Here is a 23,421-nt window from a genome sequence, read left to right as displayed (position 1 = left end):
TTGAAAACAGAAATGTTAAGTGTTAAACACAGATAAAAACACTGAAATACAGGTCAACTTTTAAGTTGTTTGTTGCAAACAACACAGCTGCTTAGTCTTTTCCTTTATTTAGTTTCCACCCTAATATATTATAAATGCCCTTTGAATCAACTATTTGGATCCGTAGGGCCTCAAACCCTGTACAGTTTCCCCAAAACCTTTCATGGAGCCTTGAACTCCTTACTCCTTTATATTCTCAGGGGCCTTTAACCCATAGGGCCTTGAAACCTCATATTTCATTTTTATTATCTGCTTCATTTTAGGCAAGAAGTTTAGCATGGAAGAATGAGAAAGTGCTTTCTGATTGAAAGTTGAGTCCATGGTGCCTTTAAATGCTGATATGAAGCCATGATCATAAAAACTGAAGATCTGGCTTGGAGTTCAGGGCTCTGTTGTCAGGGAACCTGACCTAAGGGTGTTACAACTTTAAATTCAATATTCCAAGTTTTGCACAGTTATTTAGTAAAACTTACTGTTGCTTGCAAAGACTTGGATGAAGAAATAATACAGCTCTGTCTCTGTGCCTGCAGAGCTGAAACTGGCTCTGACCCACCTCTGCTTGGTCCATGAGATGGTCAAAGCGAGCTAGCCTCTCTGTATTCTCATGCTGTAAACTTTTCCTGCAGTGAGTCCCCAAAGCAATCACCAGTCTGTGGGAATTATTCAGAACAGTCCACAGAAAATCAAAAGCTATTCTTTAATAAAGAAAAAAAGCATATTCAGTGCTAAATCCACAAACAGCTTGCACATTATGGCTTCTATAGTGTTGTCTTACAGTTCTGGGAACAGATCCAGCATCGACATGGTAACAAGTGGTCCCATTAAAGATATTATGGAACAACTGCAGTCTACATAACCCTGTCAACATTTGAAGCATTGTTCTTCCCTTCTCTGCTACAATATTCAGCCGAGTTTATATCACACATAGCCATTGTCCAGCTGAGTAACTCAAGGTTTTGACAGGATATGAATCACAAAAATGCATAACTGGAACTTGGAGTTATAGCTATATAAGAGATGGAGAAGATCAGGGATGGGAATAGGAGCAAATATATAGATATATTACAAGCTTTTCCAGGGTTGCCAACCATCCTGTATTGGCGCTACTGCTCTTGAATAACCAGACAGCTTTACTGATCCAAAATCAGATCATCAGCCAGTAACTCATCCATCAAGTGACGCCTGTCAATGCCCCTCATGTGAATTGGATAGATCCACTAGAGCTAAAACATGTTTCTTTAATGGATGTGTGAGTATGAGTGGATGAAAATATGGATGAACTGCCAAAGAAGAAAATATTTTACAGCTAAAATAATAATGAGGCAAAGAAGCTGTGGGTGAATCTGGTCAGTGGCGACTGAGAACACTGCTGCAAAAATGCACAGGAAGACCATGTGAGAAATAGTTACAAATAATTTACATAGGTGCATTTTGTAAGACAAAAGACAGTTTGAATTGCCAAGGGCAGTAAAAACATCCACAGAAAGGTGAAATTGGTGTGTCATACCACTCTTTTGGGTTTTTAATCTATTTTTTTCTCATTGTAGTTCTCTACTTTGTGAAAAAAAAGCTTACTATTTAAAAGTTGATTAAAGTGATCCTCAAATTTGAATCCAAGGGCTGCCAGAGGTCAATATGAGAATTTCCTGTATAATAGCCCAGTTTTATCTAAAAGTAGCCCAATGAAAAACGGGTTATGGTTTCATTCATTTCTGCAACAAAAAATAGATACACTCATAAGAATTTTTGTGGTATAATTTGCTATAAAGTCCGAGAATATTATTTGTGGACATGCCAGGACTTGTTTACCTTCTGTCACCTTGTATAATTATTATGGAGAAAACCGGGGTCAACAAAGTGATCATATGGTTCCTTGCCTATTTATGTAAAAAGCATTAAGTGTTTCCATATTAAGATGTCAATAAGATAATATAAACACATATAGAGTCTAATGGGTATTTACTTGCACATTATATGTTATTTAAATACACAATATTCATTTCAAAGACATGGTGAGGTTGCCTTTAGATTCTAGCCTCTTTTAGAAGCAAGACACAACAGAACAATGTTTCAGTTATGATGGTACCACCAGTTTTATCTTAGTATTCCAAGAGGACACCTTAATCACTAATATTGAATAACTCAGTGAATTTGAGCAGTGATCAGGCTCACAATAAAAATAAGAACTGATAATGCCATCTACATTAAAAAAAAAAAATCTGTTATAGTGTTGCAAAACTGACACAAATCACATATATTTCACTATTAACACCATTATTTTTTCTTCAAAATTCCATAAGAAAATGTAAAAAAACATCACAAATACTAAATGTAGAGATTGAATTAGGCAGAACTAAGGCTCACAGTAAAAAGTGATACCAATATAAACCACACAAGTATGATACAACTGTTATAAGGTTATAAAACTTACCAACTATCACTCCTACTTTACTATTTATACCTTGAAAATGTCTGATTCACTGGGGACTGACATGCTCTAAATAATTCAGTCATGTTTCTCTTGATGACGTACATAAATCTCTTCTAATCACCATCTGTGCCGAGTCACATCACCTACATGCATGACTCTGACTTTTTGGCTGGGAAAGTACTGTTTAAAATGAGACGATAAGGATCCCAGGTTACTGTATTTACTGGCAAAGCTGATTTTAGTCATGCAAACCAGTCTACAGCCACAGTGAATGACATCATGTGCTATCTATTACACGGTATGTCTAAACATGAGAGATTAGAAACTTAGAAACTACAGAGATCTGATCTCTAGGTTAAAGCCACAGTACATTGCTTTGAATTGGAGAAAATTAAATAAAATTGCCAACCCCAGGCCTTGTGTTTGTTTAGTCTAGTCTCACCACAATGCTTACTGTGAGACTACAAACCAAGATAAAATTGTTTAACAGAAACACAATTTTCACTGCTGCAGTGTTCAGTCTAACAACTGTCTGGCAGGGTTTCATAAAACTGTCTCCATGTTCTGAGCATCCAACTACAAACCACATGTAGCATAATGCATATGGTAGTACTCACACCAAGTAAAGTGCAATAAATTCCCATTTTATCAACCACTTCTCTCATTTTAATCAAAGTCAACAAGGAATTTGTGATATTCCCCCACAGTCAGAAAGCTAAATAACTGATTTTGATGTTGAGTGGCTTAGCTATTTCTGAAACAAATGCTCATCATGCCTAACTAAACCTGCATTTTTAAAGAGAGAATGAACTCTATTTTTTGTATAAACATCATTTTTCACTGGATAGTTTTGTCACTGAGCAAACATTAACGCAGTGTGAAAGGTTTTTTGTTGCAGTGGTGGAATAAAATTGCTCATAACCCTTAAGCAGCCTGCAACACATTTCCAATCAATACAACACTTAATGCCAAAATACATATAGAAACAATGAGGTTACACAAACAGCTATTTGGCATTTTCCATTTAGGCCAGTGCGTACTTACTGTGGCAGTGATGAGTGGACCATGGAGCTGTGCATACAGCAAGGCCTCATTAACGTAGTCCCTCACACCGAGGAGAGCAAGTTCAAGACTATGGTGCCCAGCCATGGCGTGGGTGAGCTGCTCCAGTAAGCTGGTATATTTCCTCCAAGGCTGATCCAGCTCAGACACGCTGGCCAAGCAGCCTCGCATTACATTCAGACAGTAGCCCACGCAGGGCTTTATCAGAGTCAGTCCTCTGCAGTGGGAGCAGTATACCATCTTCACAAGGCCCTTCACACACTCTTTGCTCAGGCTGACGTATTCTGTTGCATTCATCACCTCCAGACCCTCGTCTAGTGCCAGGCCCAGTTGTCGACCTGCTCCCAGTGCCCCAGCCAGTGCTTGTGCCATGTTGGCCGGATGAGCCCCAAACGGGTTGACATCCTGCCTGGTCATGCGGAGACACTCGCCCATTTCGCTGGCGGTGGTCATGCTGTTGTCGATGCCCGGGTTGATGAGCCTCATGTACACCAATGGGAAGAGGTTGTTGAAAAACTGGTGAACCGATGCCTCCACAGAGACGTTGGCCCCACGGAGGTAGAGGGAGAGTGAGGAAAAGAGTTGGTTTACATGGGGTAGCGCATGGCGGGACAGGGGTGAGTACGATCCCTCCAACAGAGAGCTCAGGTGGCCCTGGGAGAAGGAGAGAAGATACTGGAACATGTCTGCAAGGGAAGCAGAAAACAGACACAGAGGTTAGGAAGAGGAAATCCATGGATGGTGATATTTTACAGGAGGAACATAATGCTCTACAAGCTCTGTATAAAATAAGTAGTGCATTCATAATGCAAACAAAAATCCACACTGGAGATGTGCACAACTAGCCTATTCATTTTAACATCTTCACCCCTACTGATGAAAACCAGAATTATGAGTCAGATGGACTAATTATTCAAATTTTTATCCATTGGGCCTTCTCTCCTCACTTTACTGCCCAGATGTAAACAATCACATTAAATGGATCTCTTAAGAGCAATGCTGTGTGGCACTGCATGTGTGCAATGTCAGATTTAACAGGCATGTCAACCCCAGCACAGGCATAAGAATGTTAGCCTAGAAGAAGGACAGAAGGCTGGTGATGCTAACATATGCTACATATGGCAAACCAAATTATTTCTCCACAGACAATGTGATCCCATTTTAAGCCACATAAGATAAATCATGTTGCTGTTTGGGTGTTTTTCTCAACTTCTGAGTAGTCAGCTAGTCTGAATCTAAATTTCTAATCAATCAACTGGGTCACATCGGAACATTCATACTCCAAATCCTGGCTTCTGTTTAGTTATCCTTGGCTTGTGTGTAGAGGAAAGATAGGCTGAAAAAATGGTCAAGTTTTCATTCCTCTGTACCAATGACAGCTGAAGCCAGAGGCATTTTTAGGATATCTGTCCCTCAGCCTGTCGAGGCTAATCTCCTCAACACATTATTACAAGAACCATTTGAGGAAGTTTCTTAAAGTTTTGCACAAATGTCCACTCTAATCTGGGCTACAGAGGGCAGTCTCTCCTCAAAAAGCCCACTTGGAGTTTACAGAAAACTCCACATGAAAGCCTCGCAGGCTTTTACTCCTGCTGTTAAATCCTGTCGGATGCTCTTAGTCACTAACCTGACATGCCAGATGAATTTGTTTCACACATTAATTTAGAAAACCTTCGAAATACAGTGTTTGGGAAAGGGCAAAGCCTTTGAAAAAAAGCTTGGAGGGTGATTGGATAAATGTTCTGTCTGTCACATCTTTACGGGCCAATCAGAGCAACAAAACATGTGACGTTGTTGCCGCTACCAAGGTGTGCGTGCCTGGTTACTGAGGAAAAAACTCCATATAGAACTGCATAACACAAACCATAGAGACTACAGACATGTCAGTAAACAGCTTTTTTCGTTTTTGAAAAGAAAACAACTCACTACTGTTCTCTGTTCTTCTTTTAACGACGAAATGTCGTCAAGTTCTGAAAAAACTTGTGCTTTAGCAGCATCCACACTAATGTCTTCCGCCATAGTGGTACCGACCTCTTGTTGCTGCTTGCATATGTCACAACTCTGCCATGCTTGAAAGTACTGCCCCTCATTGCTGATTGGTCCTGTCACTTTCTAACCGTGCCCAAACAGTTCAGACGGGAGCTTTGCAAGATAGATTCACCAGTGAGAAACAGGGAAACAGGCGTATCCATCTAGCTTTGCAAGGTTACTTAATCATGGTACTGTACCATAAAGCCCAGATCAGTGGTGGGCTGCAGAGATGGTTGTCCATCTGGTGTTTTATCCCATCTCTACACAGGATCTCTGGAGCTCAGTCAGAGCGACCATCAGGTCCTTTGTCACCTTTCTTACTAAGGACCTTCTTTTCTGATTGCTAGTTTGATCAGGTGACCAGCTCTTAAAGGGTCCTGGTTGTGCCAGACTTCTTCCATTATAGTTATAGAGGCCACTTTCCTCTTGGGAACCTTCAGTGCGCAGTAGCCTTCCTCAGATCTGTGCCTTGCAACAATCCTGTCTCTGAGCTCTGCAGGCAGTTCCTTTGACCTCATGGCTTGGTTTTTGCCATGCATTGTCAGCTGTGAGGCCTTCTATAGAGATGTGTATGCCTTTCCAAATCACTTCTTACCAATTTCATTTACCACAGGCGTAAAAACATCTCAGCAAAGATCTGGAGAAATGGGAGAAACATTTAAAACTTCTTATGTGCAACTTAGGATTTTTGTTCTGTCTTAAACAAATAAGGGTAGTTGACTGTTTGGATACAGATTAGGGCTTGGCAATTAATCACAAATTAGATTAAATCGCAATATGCCCTGCAATTTACAAATCGCAGAAGTTGCAATATCACTTTAACTTGAAATGTGCCAAAATACCAGTTTAATAAATCTTTTTTCTGCAGCAGCAGCAGCAGAGATTTTATGCACATTATGCAAAAATGTGTCATTTTTTATAATGGTTTTCAAAAATCATCCTTTTCTTGTTTTCATGTTTCATCTTACTTTTTACTTTGTAATTTTTTCTTTGCTTCTAAGCCTAATTTATGTTGTACAGATATATATATATATATATATATATATATATATATCTTTGTTTCACACTTGTTTAAGTTCTGTGTTTTTTGTACAAGAGAGCAAAAGTCACCAGAGTCAAATTCCTTGTATGTGCACACATACTAGGCCAATAAAGCCGATTCTGATTCTGGTTTATGTATGTTTTTCTTAATCAAAATGAGAGACATAAAAATGTGAATGTCCTTAAAAAATATGAGCAAAGATAGTAATCTCATTCTAAATAAGACTGATGAAGGCTTGCATTACTTCACGAAAGTCATACCCCAGCTGTGATCAGCTGGTAGCCAACTTTACCTCCTCCACCCCAGCTGCCTCCTTTATGGCTTTAAGCTTGTTGCACCCCCATATTCAGATTATGCTACCATGGATTAATTGCTTTTGAAATAATTTCACTGTTTTCAATGCACATGGTCTAATTTATGGAGTTATTTACTGCTTGAATTTGTCTAAAAATACTTAATATTGACCTAAGAATGATCGCATATTAAATCACAACACTGGGGGGAAAAATCGCAATTAGATTATTTTTGCATATCGATCAGTCCTAATACAGATCTGCTTTTATTTTAAAGGAAAAAAAGAGCTTTGAGTAGATCAAGGATTATGACATGGTCTAACCACGGAAAACAGAACTTGCTATTGAAAAGGATTGAAGGGAACAGTAAAAAGATAAATGTTTGATAAAACAAGGTGAATTCTGACTGGTCTACTTAGCTGTTTTTGAGTCTTTTAAAGTGAAATGAGACGTTAAGGTGCAGAGGTGTAGTTGTTTAACGTGCTGAAAAGGACAATAAACCATGTGACTAATCGCAATTAAATAAAATAAATGCATTAATAATGGACCTTAGTTTTAAACAATGAATGCATTAATGCTGCCTCTGTCTAATTGTAGCTACCACAATTACTTAGTATTCTCTGTAGCAAAGAGTGAATGTTCCAGATTCTACAGAGGTGTTTTACATGCTGTGGTCCAAACACTGAATCGTTTAGCCTCTTCCTGGTGAGCATGTGAAGCTGCAAGGAAATCAATGATGTCAGAGCAGAGGCCGATTAGTGCCAATGAAGTGCCACTTCTTGCTGAGCAAGGCGCTGTGACAGAAGGTGGGGACAGAACGGCAGATTAGAAGCAAGGCCAAAGATCTCAGGTAATACTTCTCTCCTTTTCTCCTTTACTATTCTCAGTCTAGCACCACTTTATCTTTGATTGAAATGGTTTCTTGTTGAGCATGAGTGTGATCAATTATGATCAGGTAGGTACAGAGAACAGTCTCATTATATACAACCACTTCTGTTGTAATTTTGTCTATTATCTCCTGGACCAGAGAGCCACTTATTCTTGTAAACTTGTGCTCTGTCTCTCTCACAGCAACCCTCCACTGTTAGGACTGCATGTCTATATGTGCATATGAATGTGTATGTATATCCTGGATGCAACACTCTCCTCTGGAGTGTGATGTCAGCTGAAAAGCATGCCAGAACATGAAGGAGCAGTAGCAACTGTACAGAAATCGAGACAGGAGGAGGGTGCCAATATACCCCCACCACTTCCACCACCTCAGCACACACATATATGAATATATGCAACAAAAGCTAAGCTATTTACTAACATTTTGCATGTAAAAATCACTTCTTAAACATTATTTTCGATCATTTTTTCTGTCTTCAATTCTCGTTGGGATTCAATCTCCCTGCAGTGATTATAACCAAATGACTATGTGTGTGTTTGTGTGTCTGTGTGTGTCCAGCCCCTCCCAGCTCACAGACAGAAGGATAACAACAGTCATGTCCTCCTCAACAGCTGCACTAATATGACCGCTGTCTGTGACACAAGGGGACTCCCCACTGGCCAGTAAAAAGCACAACTCATTGGTAATGCAGCAGCAATCATTGTCATGATCAGAGTTTTGAAGTTACAAAGTCTTGAAGAGCGTGACTGCATGTGACAGAAAAAAAAAAGCAGACATGACAAGTAACGGCCTGTTAGGGATTTTATTGCACGTCAGAGAAGTCCAGTGAGAGACGGACCAAGAAGAGCATAAAAATGTGGTAGCAAAGAGAATGGGAATAAGACAGAGTAGCATCAGACTTGGGCTAAAATTTCTGTTTCTCCAAAGCTTCAGGGCCTGCAGAGTTTGTACCAATGTGAGATCTGTCTGCCAGTCAGATCACAAGGCTCAATAGCAACAAGAAATTTACACCGCAAGATGTACTGACAGGCTTATGTTACACAGCATTACATAATGTTATTATAGAATTATCATGCTCAGGAATAACATGGTTTAATCTTGCTCTCTGGGAGGCATGCTTTTGGAAAAAAAAAAGTTTTCTTGAGGGAAATTCTCTCGAATATTCAGTTGTAAACTTCTCAAAAGGCGTCATAACTGAATCCACATCTTTCAAAAGGTTTACGTCAGGGTCATTAAATCCTTTAGACATTCTGTTCTAGTTAAAAAAGCTTATTTTCCTTTGCCAGGAGGGTGACAGAGAGGGAGAGGAGCACCAAAGAGGAAAAAAGGGAAAAGAGAGTGGGAGACAGCCAGGAAAAACGAACTAAATAGAAGCGACTGAACTTTTGAACAAGGAAAAACAACTACTGTACAAGTGGGCTCCACCTTGTGAACATGTTCTGACATCTGGATTCATTTGGCCCCTGGGTCCTGAGCACTTCCCCATCTCTTCGTGACTGTTACTTCAAACATGTCCTTCTCTGGATGTACAGGAGGACAAAAGTCCACCTTTCTTCCTCTTCACGCTCCTCTCAAGCAGAGAAAAAATATGGTTCCCATGACACCTCATCTTCAATACCAGTTTCTGTTCTCCATCGACTTTCTGCCCACGCTCAAATGTTTGAAACTCTTTCTCAGTCCATGATAAATTAAGCACAATGCTTGTGGGTTTCTCTGAACTCTCCAGTACTGGGAAAAATGGTGAACACAATGAAGAACAAACCCTCTTTGCATGACCGACAATTGTTCTGTCAGACCAACATGTCTGAGTCTGAGTATGACCACACTTCATTCAGTCGTGGGTGGCTATCATTACCATGTCACAGGCCCTCATCAGTCAGCCTCTTTGGGAATAAAATTTGGGTGGAATGAGGCTGTATGATGCAATTATAGTTCATTTTTGAGGAAGTCCTAAAAAGTCAGGAATTCAAACACATAATTGCCAAGCCAGTTATAGAGGAATAAGTGACCAGGCATGCCTCGTCTGTATCTAACATGCTTGCTGCTTGGACTAAACAAAGTAAGACAGTAAAGGGGAGAATCTCTCTGCCCTGCAGTGCTCTAAACTGAGTGACCCAAAGAAGGGATATTATTCCATATCATCCCATATCATTTACTCTCTAAGCTCACTGATTCAAACCTCAGCTATTTTCACTTTGTATTTGGCATGGCAACCTCATGTTTTACAGGCACCCTCAAACGTCAGTGTCACCATGGTGAAGCTGGCACAATAAGTGAGTCAAAACATACAAAGTAGTAGTGCTGATACAAGCTGATCTCAATTTCTTGGCGACTATCACACTTAGAAATGGGCACAAATGCTTGTGTTTGTGTCTGTCTGAGCAGCAAGTAGATTGTAAAGCCAATGCCTCTAAGCTAGGAGAGCAGAACTAAGTCACACGATATGGTGCCTCCATGTGTAGAACTAAGTGACTATATTTTCTGGAGTACACATTGCAACTGTGTTGTCGCACAAGGAACTTATATTATTGATCACTTTTTAAAGCCCCAATAGGTAGCAGCTGACATTTTTTCACTTTGGTGAAAAGGCAGCCCATTAAGGAGGATAAAGCAGAGAAACCATGGTCCATTTCAAAGTTAATCTGCGATAACCATATCTTATTCTTAATCTGTATAATAACCACTCTTATCAAAGCAACAAAACACACATTTTATTAATTAATGCTAATGTAGCCTTGTATTAAAAATGTAGACCCCTCTTCTTTATACAGAATCACCTTTTTATTGGTGATGTTAACAATGTGGATGGGCACAATGAACTAAATGATTAGGAAAGTAATGTCAGACTTCATATCAATGCCATGATTTACACAAATGTCAGGATGCCAGAAAATAGAGTAGAAGAAACTGACACAACTTTAATGGAAAACTATGGGATGATTATGAAGATTAATAAAAAAGGGCAAAAAGTTGCAAAATGAGTTAAAAGAGGTGAAATGAAAAGGATGAAATGGATGAAAAACAGCAATTATGGGTAAAAAGTGGCAAAAACTGGCCAACAGCAACAAAAAATGTTTAAAAAAGGCAAGAAACAGCAAATGTGGCAACAATGGCTACTAAGTGGCAACAGCAAAAATTTGTAAAAATGGGCCAACAGCAGGTAAGGAATAAACGTTTCAATGTAGCAAAAAAGTAGCAAGAAAGGTCAAAAAGTGGAAATGACTGTTAAGTGGCAAAACAGTGTCAAACAGGCAAGGTGGTATCAAAAAATTAACAAAATGCAGCAAAAAAGGGTTAAAGTAGCAAAAAAGAGGCAAAAATTGGTTAAAAAAAAGGGCAAAAGTTGCAAAAATGAGCAAAAAGCAGGAAAACATGGTCATAGTGGTATTGAATGAGCAGAATGCAGCAAAAAAGGTCAAAGTGGCAAAATGAGTAAAAAGTGGTCCAAAAAAAAGGAAATTGGATGAAAAACTGATAAAAAATTGATTAAAATGGCAAATAAGTTGAAGGGTGAAAACTGCAAAATTGGGTTAAAAGTACCAAATATGGGGGAGCAGATGGCCTAGTGGTTGCTTCCACAAAAGGCCTCTCCCCTTAAAGCCCAAAATATATCTACAAAAAAGTGACAAGCATTGGCAAAATACTGCCAAAATTGGATAGAAGTGGCAAACATAGCTGAGGAAAAAAGGGTTTTTAAAATAGCACAAGTAAATAATTCCATCAAATAACCCAATAATATAGTGTGACACACTTTTCAGCTCCAAAATGAAGTACCTGTTAGCCAGGGCACTAACACCAATGCTACCAATCCGACACACATTCATTGATATCATCAATAAATCACAAATGGGGATGACCCATTCACTGGGTTTTTCAGGGGCCCAGCCAATTCTGTGGGCAGCCCTGCTCCTAGTGGTGATTTCAAAAAGGAAAATGTGGCTGACAGCAAGGTTTGAATCAAAAAACTACACATACACATTAATCAGGGCACTGCATGAATCATCAGCAACAAGTAGAGTTTACAGTAAAGTGGATTACAGCGCGATAGTTCAGCCAAGCTTCACACAAAAAGAAACACTTAGTGGAAATACTGTCTAATAACTGTGAGTCAGTCTAGGTTTGCTTTCCTTGAAATCTAAAAAGTGAACAAACCTTTTTCCCCACAGTCAGATGATTAGTGCATCCATCTCAGTTCAACACAGATTTACAAAATTAAAATGGCCCTAATGATGTTTTTTTCTTTATTTGCCTTTTCATAACATGGGTTGTAATGTGTATACAGTCAAGCCCATTTTACTTCTGCCATGAAACCCTATTGGATGATTTTCTGCCCCATTTGGTGAAGATTTTATATATTTACCAATGTGGCCTGTTATAGTGATGTGCTTTCAATTGTTGCTCTATAACCGTGATTCCTAAAGTAAGGCCTGAAAACAACAAAGCTAGCATGCATGAATTGTACTGCCACCAATGGTAAAGCCCTCATATAGCTCTGAGTTTGAGCCTGTTACTGTCTCTGTGTCATAAGTGAGAGTGCATCTTTTAATAAGTGCAAGTATGAGTGCACGTGTGTTTTTAAGTACACAGATATAGGCTTATAAAAGTGGGTGTGCATGTGAGTATATGCATGCCTGAAGATGCGGTAATATTGTGATAATGAGGTAGGAGACACTGTTCTCATACCATGGAGCTGTGGGCCTGTCCTATCTTGGCAATCAGTCCTGACTGGACCTGACCAACCGTCTTCTCAGAGCAGAGCATTTTAATCCTTGCACAGGCTTGAGTTTCAGACAGGTCACCACACAGATATATGACACGGTGACACGTGTAGATTATATATCCTTCTTTTAATTAGTAGGAATACTGTACATAAGGCCATCACCCACTCAGCACTGGTTATCTTAAGTTACAGAGGAGAGCTGCAATGTCATACAATCTCCCAGCCTCTAACCGTCCAGCAAACAGTTTAACGGTAATAAACTATAATAAGTCAATGAATCAACGTGTTGATTCATCATGCTTGTGTGGTAAAATCACACATCTGAAGTCTAAAACGGGAGCATGACTCATCTGTCAGACAACACGCACAGACATGCTGTCAATCCAAGTTTGACCTGCAAGAACTGGGGAGCTGCACTCCAGCCAAAATCACTGCGACTCCACAAGGTGCTGAGACAATCCACAAATGTGCAATCACAAATGTGTGTGCACAAACCCTGGCCCCAAATCCTAGTTTACTTGTCTTGTCCTATCAAGGGGGCTAACAGGTGGCATAATGAGCTTGAGAGCGAGGACAGGAGGTGACGGAGGAGGTGGAGGGGTCAGGGCAAGCTTCCCATCTCTCCATCAGCATTCCTGTAATTAAAAAGACAGCCAAGCTATATCAAAACTCTGAAACATAAACAATTCCACAGATGCCAGGGGCATTCGGGGTGCACTGGGCTATAATGTGATGGGAAGGGGGACTGTGGTGGGGGAGGTGGAGATTGAACAGGGGGGATCACTACTCTCTGCTCTGGCCAAAGTAGGGAAACATGATCGACGGCAGGGGAATGAGCAGACGAGAGAAGGACGGGGACAGAGGAGACAGAGCACAGGGGGGCAGTGAGGGAGGGAGGGAGGGTTTTTCAAAGGGCTAATACCATAAAGGGGAGATGTAGAGGGCCAGCCTGAGGGCAAACTGTTGACAGGCTGATGGACAGCACCGCTGGTCCTAAGCATTACAAGGGCCATAGGTCTACAGAAGCTCCCCATTTCTCTTTTGTTTATTGGTTTATAAATCACACTGTCTCTTCTGATGTACTACAGTGCTAAGAAGCATTACAAAGTGTCATACACGAGAAACATCCAGTGATAACCATCCAAGCTGCAATAAGTAGGACTTCTACACAGCACAGGGAAAAGTCCTAAAGATGTCATACACAGGAAAGTATATAGTAGCAGAAGTATTCTATATAGGCTCATGCGTCTATTTAAAGGGAGGATATGCGATTTTTGAACCAGTAGATATGACACTTAATCACCAGTGTCTCAGACCAAAACAAAACTCCTTCAGCATACAACCTCCACTCCTTATCCACCAGAGTCCAGCCATTTCCTGAACTCCATCCACATATGAGCCAAAAATGATTCAGATCTTTTTTCTTTAAACCATTTTAGACTAAACAAACTCTCTTCTCCTTCAGTTCTCTTTTAATCATGCTCTTAATGCTGGGTTAATGGTTAACTGTAAGGGTTCACCTGACTGAAACATGTTTGAGCAAAACATAAAAATGCTGAAGGAAGTTCTGACCTTCAGTGTGAACAAAGAGCTGAAAACAACAAACCCTGAGTTTGTTTAGCTTTACTTGTTTTCCTCTCAGGAAAGTAATTTCCCAATAGTATATTTAGATAGGAAATATCAAATAACTGCTTTATTAATGTCCAAAATGTTACATGGAAGTCCCCAATGTGAAAGCATCCTAAATTAATATAGGATTTTTATTCTCTATAGAATTGACTAGGGATGCACAATATTATATGCATGATATCATTATTGGCAGATGTAACCTTAAAAGGTTTAAAATACAGTGAATGTATCGGCAGACACAAAAATTTCTGCAACTATTTACAGCAAGTATGTCCAATCTGGCTGCAGACAGATCATCTCCAACAGTCACTCTCACAGGCCATTCACCTGAGACACCGAGCAGTCTACTTACAGCAGAACAGCTTGTTCTGCACTAACACATCCTAACACAGCAAGCGTAGTTTATGAAACTCTGTTAGCCGCATAAGCTATGTAGATTACATCACTATGTAGCTAACAAAGCTACAGCTCAGCTTACAAAGCAGTTATGTAAACTATGTAGATGTTATCCAACACAGCTACGTTAGCTTTAGCTTTGCTTGATAAAGTATATGTTGCTAAAGCTATGTTAGCTATGTTGACTTATCTAGACATGTTTATTAGGCAGCTAGCCACCGTTCATGTAACTACTTCTAAAACGGGTCTATTCATATTTCAAACCCAGATACGACCTCTGACCTATTTCTGTTTTTTAACTATGTAATGTTTGTATTGTGGTTATTTCATGAACGTAACTGCCACAATCCTTTATGAATTAAGTTGAATTTAGAAAGAAAATTGAAATCTGGAAATGTGTGCTACCTTGGAGTGTTAGAAAATATCGATACACTAAAATAAAGTGATATTTTGTGGCATGATACTGTGTTGATATTTTAAAATGCAGTATTGGTATTTTATTTATTAAAAATTCACTTTGTTGGTACAGTTGTTTGTGGTGTAATTTCAGCCCCTGACCACTAGTTGGTGGCAGGCACCGCTAGCTGGCAGCAGGCATTTGACTCTTCCTTCTTCAACAAAATCGCACAAGCCTTCACTGAGCGAGCTAGTCGCTCCTACCTACCCAGCAATGTGGCTTCTGCTGCATTCATAGCAGATATGTGGGCATATTTTGGCTTCCCAAACATCAAAGATGGTGCAAACTTAGACAGGAGTCAAGTCGTTTACAAGATATGCCACGCCAGAGTGAAATACTCAGACAACACGATGAATCTGTGAGTTAGACACCACAGCAATAGCATTACAGCTAATGGCTAACATAAAACAAGCCTAGGTGAAGCTACCACTGGTCTTGCAACCATAACCACACAAAAATTACTTTTTTTTTATATGTAAGGACCTCCCCTGTTTTAGTGTTAAGATTGAAGGCTTCATTAATATGATAAAAAAAACGCTGGCCTGCCACATCATGCCCCCCCCCCCCACACACACACACACACACACACACAACACAGTCCAGCAGTCCTTAAAGCTGGACATGAGGACCAGTTTGTCTCCCATAGTCTCCCTCCAGAAAAACCTTGCTGTTATGTGATGACATAAAAACTGAAATTAAGAGATCTAAAAGATGTGAGTACGTGTACTCTATATTGATTTATTTTCCCCCTTTTCTTTAAAAAATCCTGAAAGCATTTTAATTCATAACAGCAAATGAGGAAAAACCTCATCTTCATGTTGCACAAAGATAGTTAAAATGCTATAAATATGTACTACACAAAAATTACAAATATCATAATATATATCGCCTTCCTAAATAGTGTCGTAAGATATCACAATATATCGATATTGGCACCCCTGTATCGTGATATGTATCGTACTGCTAGATTCTTGGCCTAGATTCTTCAGCCCTGGTTGTGCCTGCAAATTACGGCACTTCCTTTCTGAGAAATCTGGTGTCTTAGGGGAACCTTCTATGAAAGTAACTGTGAGAGATGAACGGTCTGCAGCCAGACCTCTCCTGAGACATCAGCTGTACATAATGGTGAAATGTTCAACTGTGCCATTATGTGTAGGCTGTCTAAAGTGCCACTGTGGAGGTCTGAATAAAGTTATCAACTTCCCTGTTTCTCTCTCAGCTCTGTCTGACTCGGCTTCTCATTGCACAAAAGACATTTTATGTTTTTTAAACAATTAAAAAGGTGTGTATGTATTAGTATTGATATCAGCTAGAATGATTTTGGAATTATTGGCATATCATACATCCCTAAAATTGATTTTAATGGTTCAAGAGATTCTGGTCCAACATTAGCAACATTAGACTATTAAAAGTAAAAGTACATTGTACTCACCATAACAGTGGGGCCCAAACCCTTCAATGTATAGGATAATGAGATAATGACTTAAAATGGTCAGGCTAGCTCTGATATCTGCCATAATTAATGTTTAAACTGTTGCATATCCCTGGAGAGGGTCAAAATCTTGTATCTCCATTTTTCTTTTTTTTCCATTAATAAGTGCTATATATCTGTCAGTGGATTTTAAACAAAATTTAAAGCAATAAAAAGTGTCACAAAGACGCTGACTGTGGCCAGTCAGTGTTAAATTAACTGAAATATACAGTGTTGTTTTCACCCCCTGAAAAGTGGTGATTGTGGAGATAGGAAGTTCTGGCCTGATGCCAGAGAAAGAAATATTTTCCTTAATTGCAAACTGGAAAAAGGAAACTATGCACAAAGAAAAACATGACCTAATTGCAAAAATTAAAAAAAATACATTTCCATACAAATCAGACCAGGGGATTATAAAAAGTGAATGTAATAGTCTGGAAGCATTCACACAAAAATCTGTCTAATTGATAACTGAGTGAAATAAGCCAAAACGCCCTGTCAGGATTATGTAAGTAAAAACTGGTGATATAAAGAGACGGCCAAAGAAGGAGACTGGAGTCCAGATTTTCATGAAAAAGTGAAAGGAAACATTTGCGCTAACAGAAGATTAACATGAAACAGGCTGTTGAGCTGACTGAGGTGTGAAAGGAATCCAAGATGAAAGGGCGTCTAATGAAGTATTTTCCACTTTTCATAGCAGGTGTGGCCCCTCTCCCTGTTTTCATTTTTCAGTTTTATTATGAATGGAGCATACAGAGGGGTCATTTATGCATTGTTTTAATTATGGGCCAAAACGACACTTTTATAAGGCAGAGAAGCTTTTATGCTTGTGCCATTAAACACAACACAAAAATGCCTCCATCTATTATGTGGGCTTATACAGAATAAAAGGGAAGACAGATTAATGGAAATTAATGTATAAAAATGTTTGTTTAAGACAAAACCCAACATATTACTCATACCAGATGAATTATTAGGTTGTTGATTAAAAAGAGCATACCCATATAAATCCTCTGTTCATTTTGGCAGACAGTACAGCAATAATCACAATCCATTATGGGCAATTCAAGAGGGACAAGGCTGGGCAGGGTTTTTGTCCATGCAGTTCTCCTATTTATTATACTGTACCTCCTCCAGTCAAATATAGAGGTGAACAACTGGAGCGTCAGTCAGTGAATAAAGCCTACCATGGGACTCCTTAACAGATCTTTAGGAGCCATAGAGGCAAGGAGGAAAAAGGAAAGGACGGAGGATGAGGAGTGTCCAGCACAAGCTGAGCAAAGTGAGTTGACTGAGTGATGAAGTGAGTTGGTGCTGAAAGGGAAGAACAACGGCCAACTCCATCCTTCTTTGGGCTGAAGTTACAGTGTTAGTCATGACATGGAGACATGTACATCATGAGGCTCACCCACGTATGCATTTTAAGCACATATTAAGCACACGCCCTCATCTCCCAGAGGTGTTGGATAGAAGCAAATATGCACGCCTGGCCAATTTGAGACGTTCAAGACGACTTTCTCTCACGCTAAAACTCACCAATACTCCCTTATTTCCAAGAGCATGTCCTTTATATTGTCAAAACCACCACTTTGTGTTTTTATAATGCTCTGAAAGGAAATCACTGTTTGCTTACGCACATCTATATCTCACAGGTATACCCGTGCCCAGATAGACGCAATTTTTACGGCTTTTGGGATCAGCCTTGGAAGGACAGGAGAGCAGAGTCAGTCAGGACACAAGAGAAGGCCAGGTTGGACCAATCAGCTGCAGTGAAGAACAAATCCCATCAGCCAGACAGACGGATTTTGTTCCAGAAAAGCCAAATTCTCTTGGACAGAGAACAAGCCCCAGGAGATGCGACTCTGTCTCATTACCAAGAAACTTTCTGCCTGGACATCAAGCTCATAGGGACACAGAGGAAGCTCCGTCTGCACAAAAAGTCAGCGTGAAGAACAGTTTTTGCGAAGCAAAGTCAGAGATTTGTGCTGTGAGAAACTGTTTGTGAGGTTCAATACATGCTAGAAAGTTAAATTATGCCTTAGGAGTCTGGCGGCAGGCTAATCTACACAGACCTCATATTTGTTTAGGCATCGGATGCAATACTGGGGATCATGCATGGTTGGTGAGGATGACTAGGGCCGGTTGGGGAGCAGAATAACAATGCCGAAGAAAAATGAAAGGAAAATTCTTGGGGTGAAGAAGACTGGGAAGAATTTTGTGTTTATGGTTTTGTTCTGCGGAGTGCATTCTTGGCAGGGAGGTTATCTCTGAGACATGAAGCTTCCCTGCAGCGCACATGCCAGCAAGCAAGCAGTTGGCATGTTGCCTGCTTGAACCCAGCATGTTCTTGTTAGGGAACCATTGCTGACAAGGCACGGACCACAGACGCAGAGAGACAGAAGCACACAGTGAATCTACAGGGAGACAACCTGTTGATTCAGCGATCACTGAATGCATGCCCACATACCTGATGGAACCGCACTCAAACACACCTGTGCACACTTTCACTGAAACTCTACTCTCATAACTCTAGCCTCACTTTCTACTCAGCTTCTCTGTGCTCTCACACATTTGTGCTAAGGTGAGAGGCGCAGATGAAAAGCAGAGGTAATTAGGGAAGCTTTGAGGGTGACTTTATGGCTGCTTTCAACTTTCTCACTCTCTCCTCCCTCCTTCGCTTTGTTCTTTCCCCTTATTCCCAAGTGAGCCAGAGTCCTGCAAACTCTGAAGGAAAACGCATCCTGCCCTTATGTGTCATGTCTGCACCTCAGGAGAGTAGAAAGGCGTAGTTAGTTTAAAAAAAAAAAAAAACTATTCGCTCCACTACTTGGTCCATAAACACGTTTCCCCCCTCCACCCTGTGTGATTAAATGAGACGTGTAGGGATGGATTCCGGATATCCTCCCTAATTTGAACATGAGCTCATGGTGCACTGCAATGTCATCCTGTGTCCAAGCATCAGCCTCTAGAGCAATAACCCTGTCGGTCAAAACATCTGTGGAGAAAAGTACATGCAGACGTGAAGTGAGAAAGTTATGAAGTGAGAGGGAAAGGGCTACAAAGATCACAGGCGAAATGAGCAAGAGAACTTCCAGACGAATGCAGGGAGATGGCAATATAGATAAGACTTGTATCTGATGAAAGAATTAAGATAGGACACAACAGCCAAGTGATTCATCATCGCTGTCACTCGCACACACACGAAGATATGCAGACAAGCATACCCCCATACATAACAGATATATATCATCACTATCTAATGACAAAGATAGTTGCTTTGACTTACAGCATGTTATGTAAGCCACCCAGGGTGATCCAGAATTTTTTTAATTGGTTTCATCCGGGGTGGCTTATGAACAGGAAGACTTTAGGCTGCCTGGAGAGGATATGAGACATGGGGGGAAGGGATGTAAAGAGCAATACATGGAAAGTACTGTCATCTGTCTCCATGAAGGCAGTGAAGGGAGGGATGATTTCCAAAGGAGCAGTTACATTCACCTGTGATGTCCTAGGGGAAAAACAAACTCTCTGGGGTTTCTCAGTTCTGAGCTTGATATTTGACACCATCAAGCATGCTTCAGGTCATGATTTTTAATTACTTCTGGTGCTTTCATGCTCTTTTAAACTCCTAAAAATGTCCAGAAATTTTAAGGATTAGCAAAAAACTTTACAAAGAATTTTCCGGCCAGTCCGCAAGTAAATTTTTGTGTGATGTCCAGGTGAGTTGGCATGAGTATACTGAGGGAAATAGTCACAGAAATTTACAAAACAAAATTGAAAGAGAGCCACCATTTCCTGTCCTCTACTGGAAAACAGTGGATTCCTCCCTCCAGCTAGGGAGTGAGTCTGAGTGTGAGTGAGTCTCTGCCTCATGTGAAGGAGTTCACCTATCTCAGGGTCTTGTTCACAAGCGAGGGTAAAAGGGAGCGTGAGATTGATAGGTAGATTGTTGCAGGATCAGGAGTACTGTGGGCACCGTGCCGGTCCACTGTGCTGAAGAGAAAGCTGAGGCAAAAGGCAAAGCTTTCAATTTACTGATCAGTCTACCTCCCAGCCCTCATCTATTGGCATAAACCGAAAGTAATGACCGAAAGAATGAGATCACGGATACAAGCGGCCAAAAGAGTTTTCTTCAGAGTGTGGTTGGGCTCAGCCTTAGAGAGGAGAAGGAGGAGAGGATAGCGTGAGGAGTTCAGACAGAAGTAGGAGAAAATGCACTGCTCCTTCGATGCAAAGATACTTCCAGTTGAGGTGGTTCTGATCAAGTCTGATGTTGCTTGGGAGAGGGATGACTGGATTGACTTGCTTAGCCTGCTGCCACTGCTACCTGGCCTTGGATAAGCAGAAGATGGAGGGATGGATGGATGGACGGATGGATGGATGGACAGACAGAAGGATGGACAGACAGGCAGACAGAAGGAAGTGGAAAGGTGCAATAACAACAATTAATTTGTGGAACTACACTTAGCAATGCTAAAGCAAATATTATAAGAAAATATTCTTATAATGGCATCTTATGGCAGAGTGTTTTGCTTCATCCACTACTTTAGTGTTATTCTTTTACATCCTGCCTTCCCTGAGATGTCCGACCCTCCTGTCTACCGGGATAGCCTTTCACTGTACACATAAACATAAGACACTAAACCCCCTAAAAATATCCAAAAACTTTCAAGATGAGCACAATAATCAGATAATTTTTTTCTCTCTGACTTCCTTGCAAATTTTCCAGATATCTGATGAATTTTCAAGAGGGGTCTGGCTGCAGACCATACATCTCTGACACACCCTTAGATGGTTTGTCTGAGACACTGTCTGCCAGAATGGAAATACACACTAAAACTTTCAAAATAAAACTGGAATGAACTTCTGTGGGTTAGGGTAAGGGTTAAGGTATTTATGCTCTACATTTCAAACACATACAGATACAGACAGGTCTTTCTGTCATTTTCCGTCTGAAAGTTAAAAGTAAAAAATCTGACCTGCTAAACCTGCATTAGCTACTTAGTTAGCATAGCTAAAGCTAAGTTCACAAAGCAGCTAATTTTCTTATTGAGCTTTAGCTACTTTGCTAGAGCTCATCTTGCTAAAGCCTACTTAGATACACTGACTCATGCAGTGATGTTAATTATGTAGCTAGCATAGCTATGTTAGCTTTAGTTAAAGCTACCAATGCTAAAGCTAGCCACTGTTCATGTAACTACTTCTAAAACCGGTTTCATAAAGAAATATTCCAAAAACTGAGATGAGAAGAAGACACAGGAGACTCAGATGGCTTACGTTAAGCTGTTAAGTCTTGGCCAAGGAGAAACAGTGACATCAACACATCAGTGTGAGGTTATAGCCAGACTTCTAACAAAACCCTTAGTTCACCCTTTTATGCCTTTAGGACAAACTTAACCTTGATCATAACTTAAAATATGATTACACAGACTCCGCTGTTTGATGTTGAGTGTAAAGACGCTCTGGAGTCAGACTGTCTCTGTGAAAGGGTTGCAGACACAAGCTGTGAAGAAACAACCTTGACTGTGGGAACAAACAGCCTCTTATCTAACCCAAGCTAGTGAGTTTAGACTATTAGCCCAGGAAGAGAGGAGCGACTCCTTGAGTCCCCACTCCTGACCTCACAGCTTGACCTGGGGCCTTGAATTATCTTAAGCATCCTCATATCTGTGGAGACCCAGAATTATCAGAAATATTAGAAATTGATACATAATTTAATCCCAAATTAGACCTCTGACCTTTTTTCTCTGGTTTGTTTATTAAATGTTGCTTAGTCAGTTCTTTTTCAGGGTGGTTATTTCATGAATGTAACTGTCAGACTTTGTTCATTATTAAATTTGAATTTAAAAAAAACTTAAAACATGTTGTAAAGGCAGTTTACAGCATCAGATGGCATCCTACATTACCAGTCCTCAAGAGGGCCCTCTGAGACATACGCCCTGCAGCCAGACTGTCCTGAAATTTTCTCATTAAAAGTGGGAGTGAGTTCATCTATGAATATAACTGGACATATCCATGGAAATTCATCACAAGAGAATAATGCAGTTATGGTGTCTAACTCTCTTGCTTCATCTGGACTTCAATGGTCTTCTTTATACTGTAGGGTATGCCCTGCCTCATAACAGCCATTTCAAACTGGGTGCATGTCATCTGCGAGACGGTTACAGCATTTGTCAGACATGTATGAGCCGCTTTATGGTTAGGTCTCCCTGTTGTAACAGCCCCTGCTTTTCTTCATAAATTAACATCAGTAAGTCCCCCTCCAAGTGACCTGTTTCATTGTTCAACTGAGCCGGGAAAATTCTGGATAAAATCTTATTTCCAAATGAGGTGGGTTTCTCCACAGAAATGTCAAACAGGTCTTTTACTTTGAAAAGCACAAACCAGAAAAGCAATCACAGTGTGTTTATCTTGCCTATGATATATTCTACCAATGTGGAGCAACATACCTGCTGAAAAACATTCCAGGGGCAGTCTTTCATTTTAAACCAATATAATTTTCCTGTGTAGATTCAGAGGGAGATGATCAATAAAGTAGCAGGAATATTTAAGACAGTGGGACAAATTGATGATGTTACCACCTATGTAATCTACATATCTCTTACATGCAAAATTCATCACCATAGTGTCCAACTCTGTTGCTTCCTCTGCATTATTCTTTCTACATCCTCCCATCTGGTACGGGTTGCGGGGTATAGGGGTAGCTTATCTAAAATTTTCTATACATTTTCAGTATATGTGAGAAACCTTCAGAGACTCAGACTCTGGTTTCTCTTTCTCTAGCTTTAATATTGTACCTCTTGACTGTCCCTGTGATGGTTTTGAACACTTTGTCTTGCACACACTGTCTCCCAAGACAGAGGGGTCTAGAGAGTTCCTGGATGATGAGACAAGGATCAGCTAATTATGTCGCCTCACTAAGGAAAGACACCATCCTTGCCATGGCCTCCTTCTCTTT

General features: G+C 40.3%; 1 protein-coding gene across 3 annotated transcripts in view; it reads right to left on the bottom strand.

Moving 5' to 3' along the window:
• LOC121520549 (glypican-5-like) overlaps positions 1 to 23,421 on the bottom strand; it is a 194,339-nt gene that overhangs the window by 137,390 nt on the left and 33,528 nt on the right. For all 3 annotated transcript variants that reach the window (XM_041804054.1, XM_041804052.1, XM_041804053.1), the window contains exon 3: positions 3,515 to 4,218. In XM_041804054.1, coding sequence (XP_041659988.1) covers positions 3,515 to 4,218 — 704 coding nt within the window. The remainder of the gene's footprint in view (positions 1 to 3,514; positions 4,219 to 23,421) is intronic.

Source organism: Cheilinus undulatus, linkage group 13 (assembly GCF_018320785.1).
Source record: "Cheilinus undulatus linkage group 13, ASM1832078v1, whole genome shotgun sequence".
Classification (NCBI taxonomy): Eukaryota; Metazoa; Chordata; class Actinopteri; order Labriformes; family Labridae; genus Cheilinus; species Cheilinus undulatus.
Note: the sequence above shows the minus strand (reverse complement) of the source record. Positions and strands in the feature narration are given on the sequence as shown.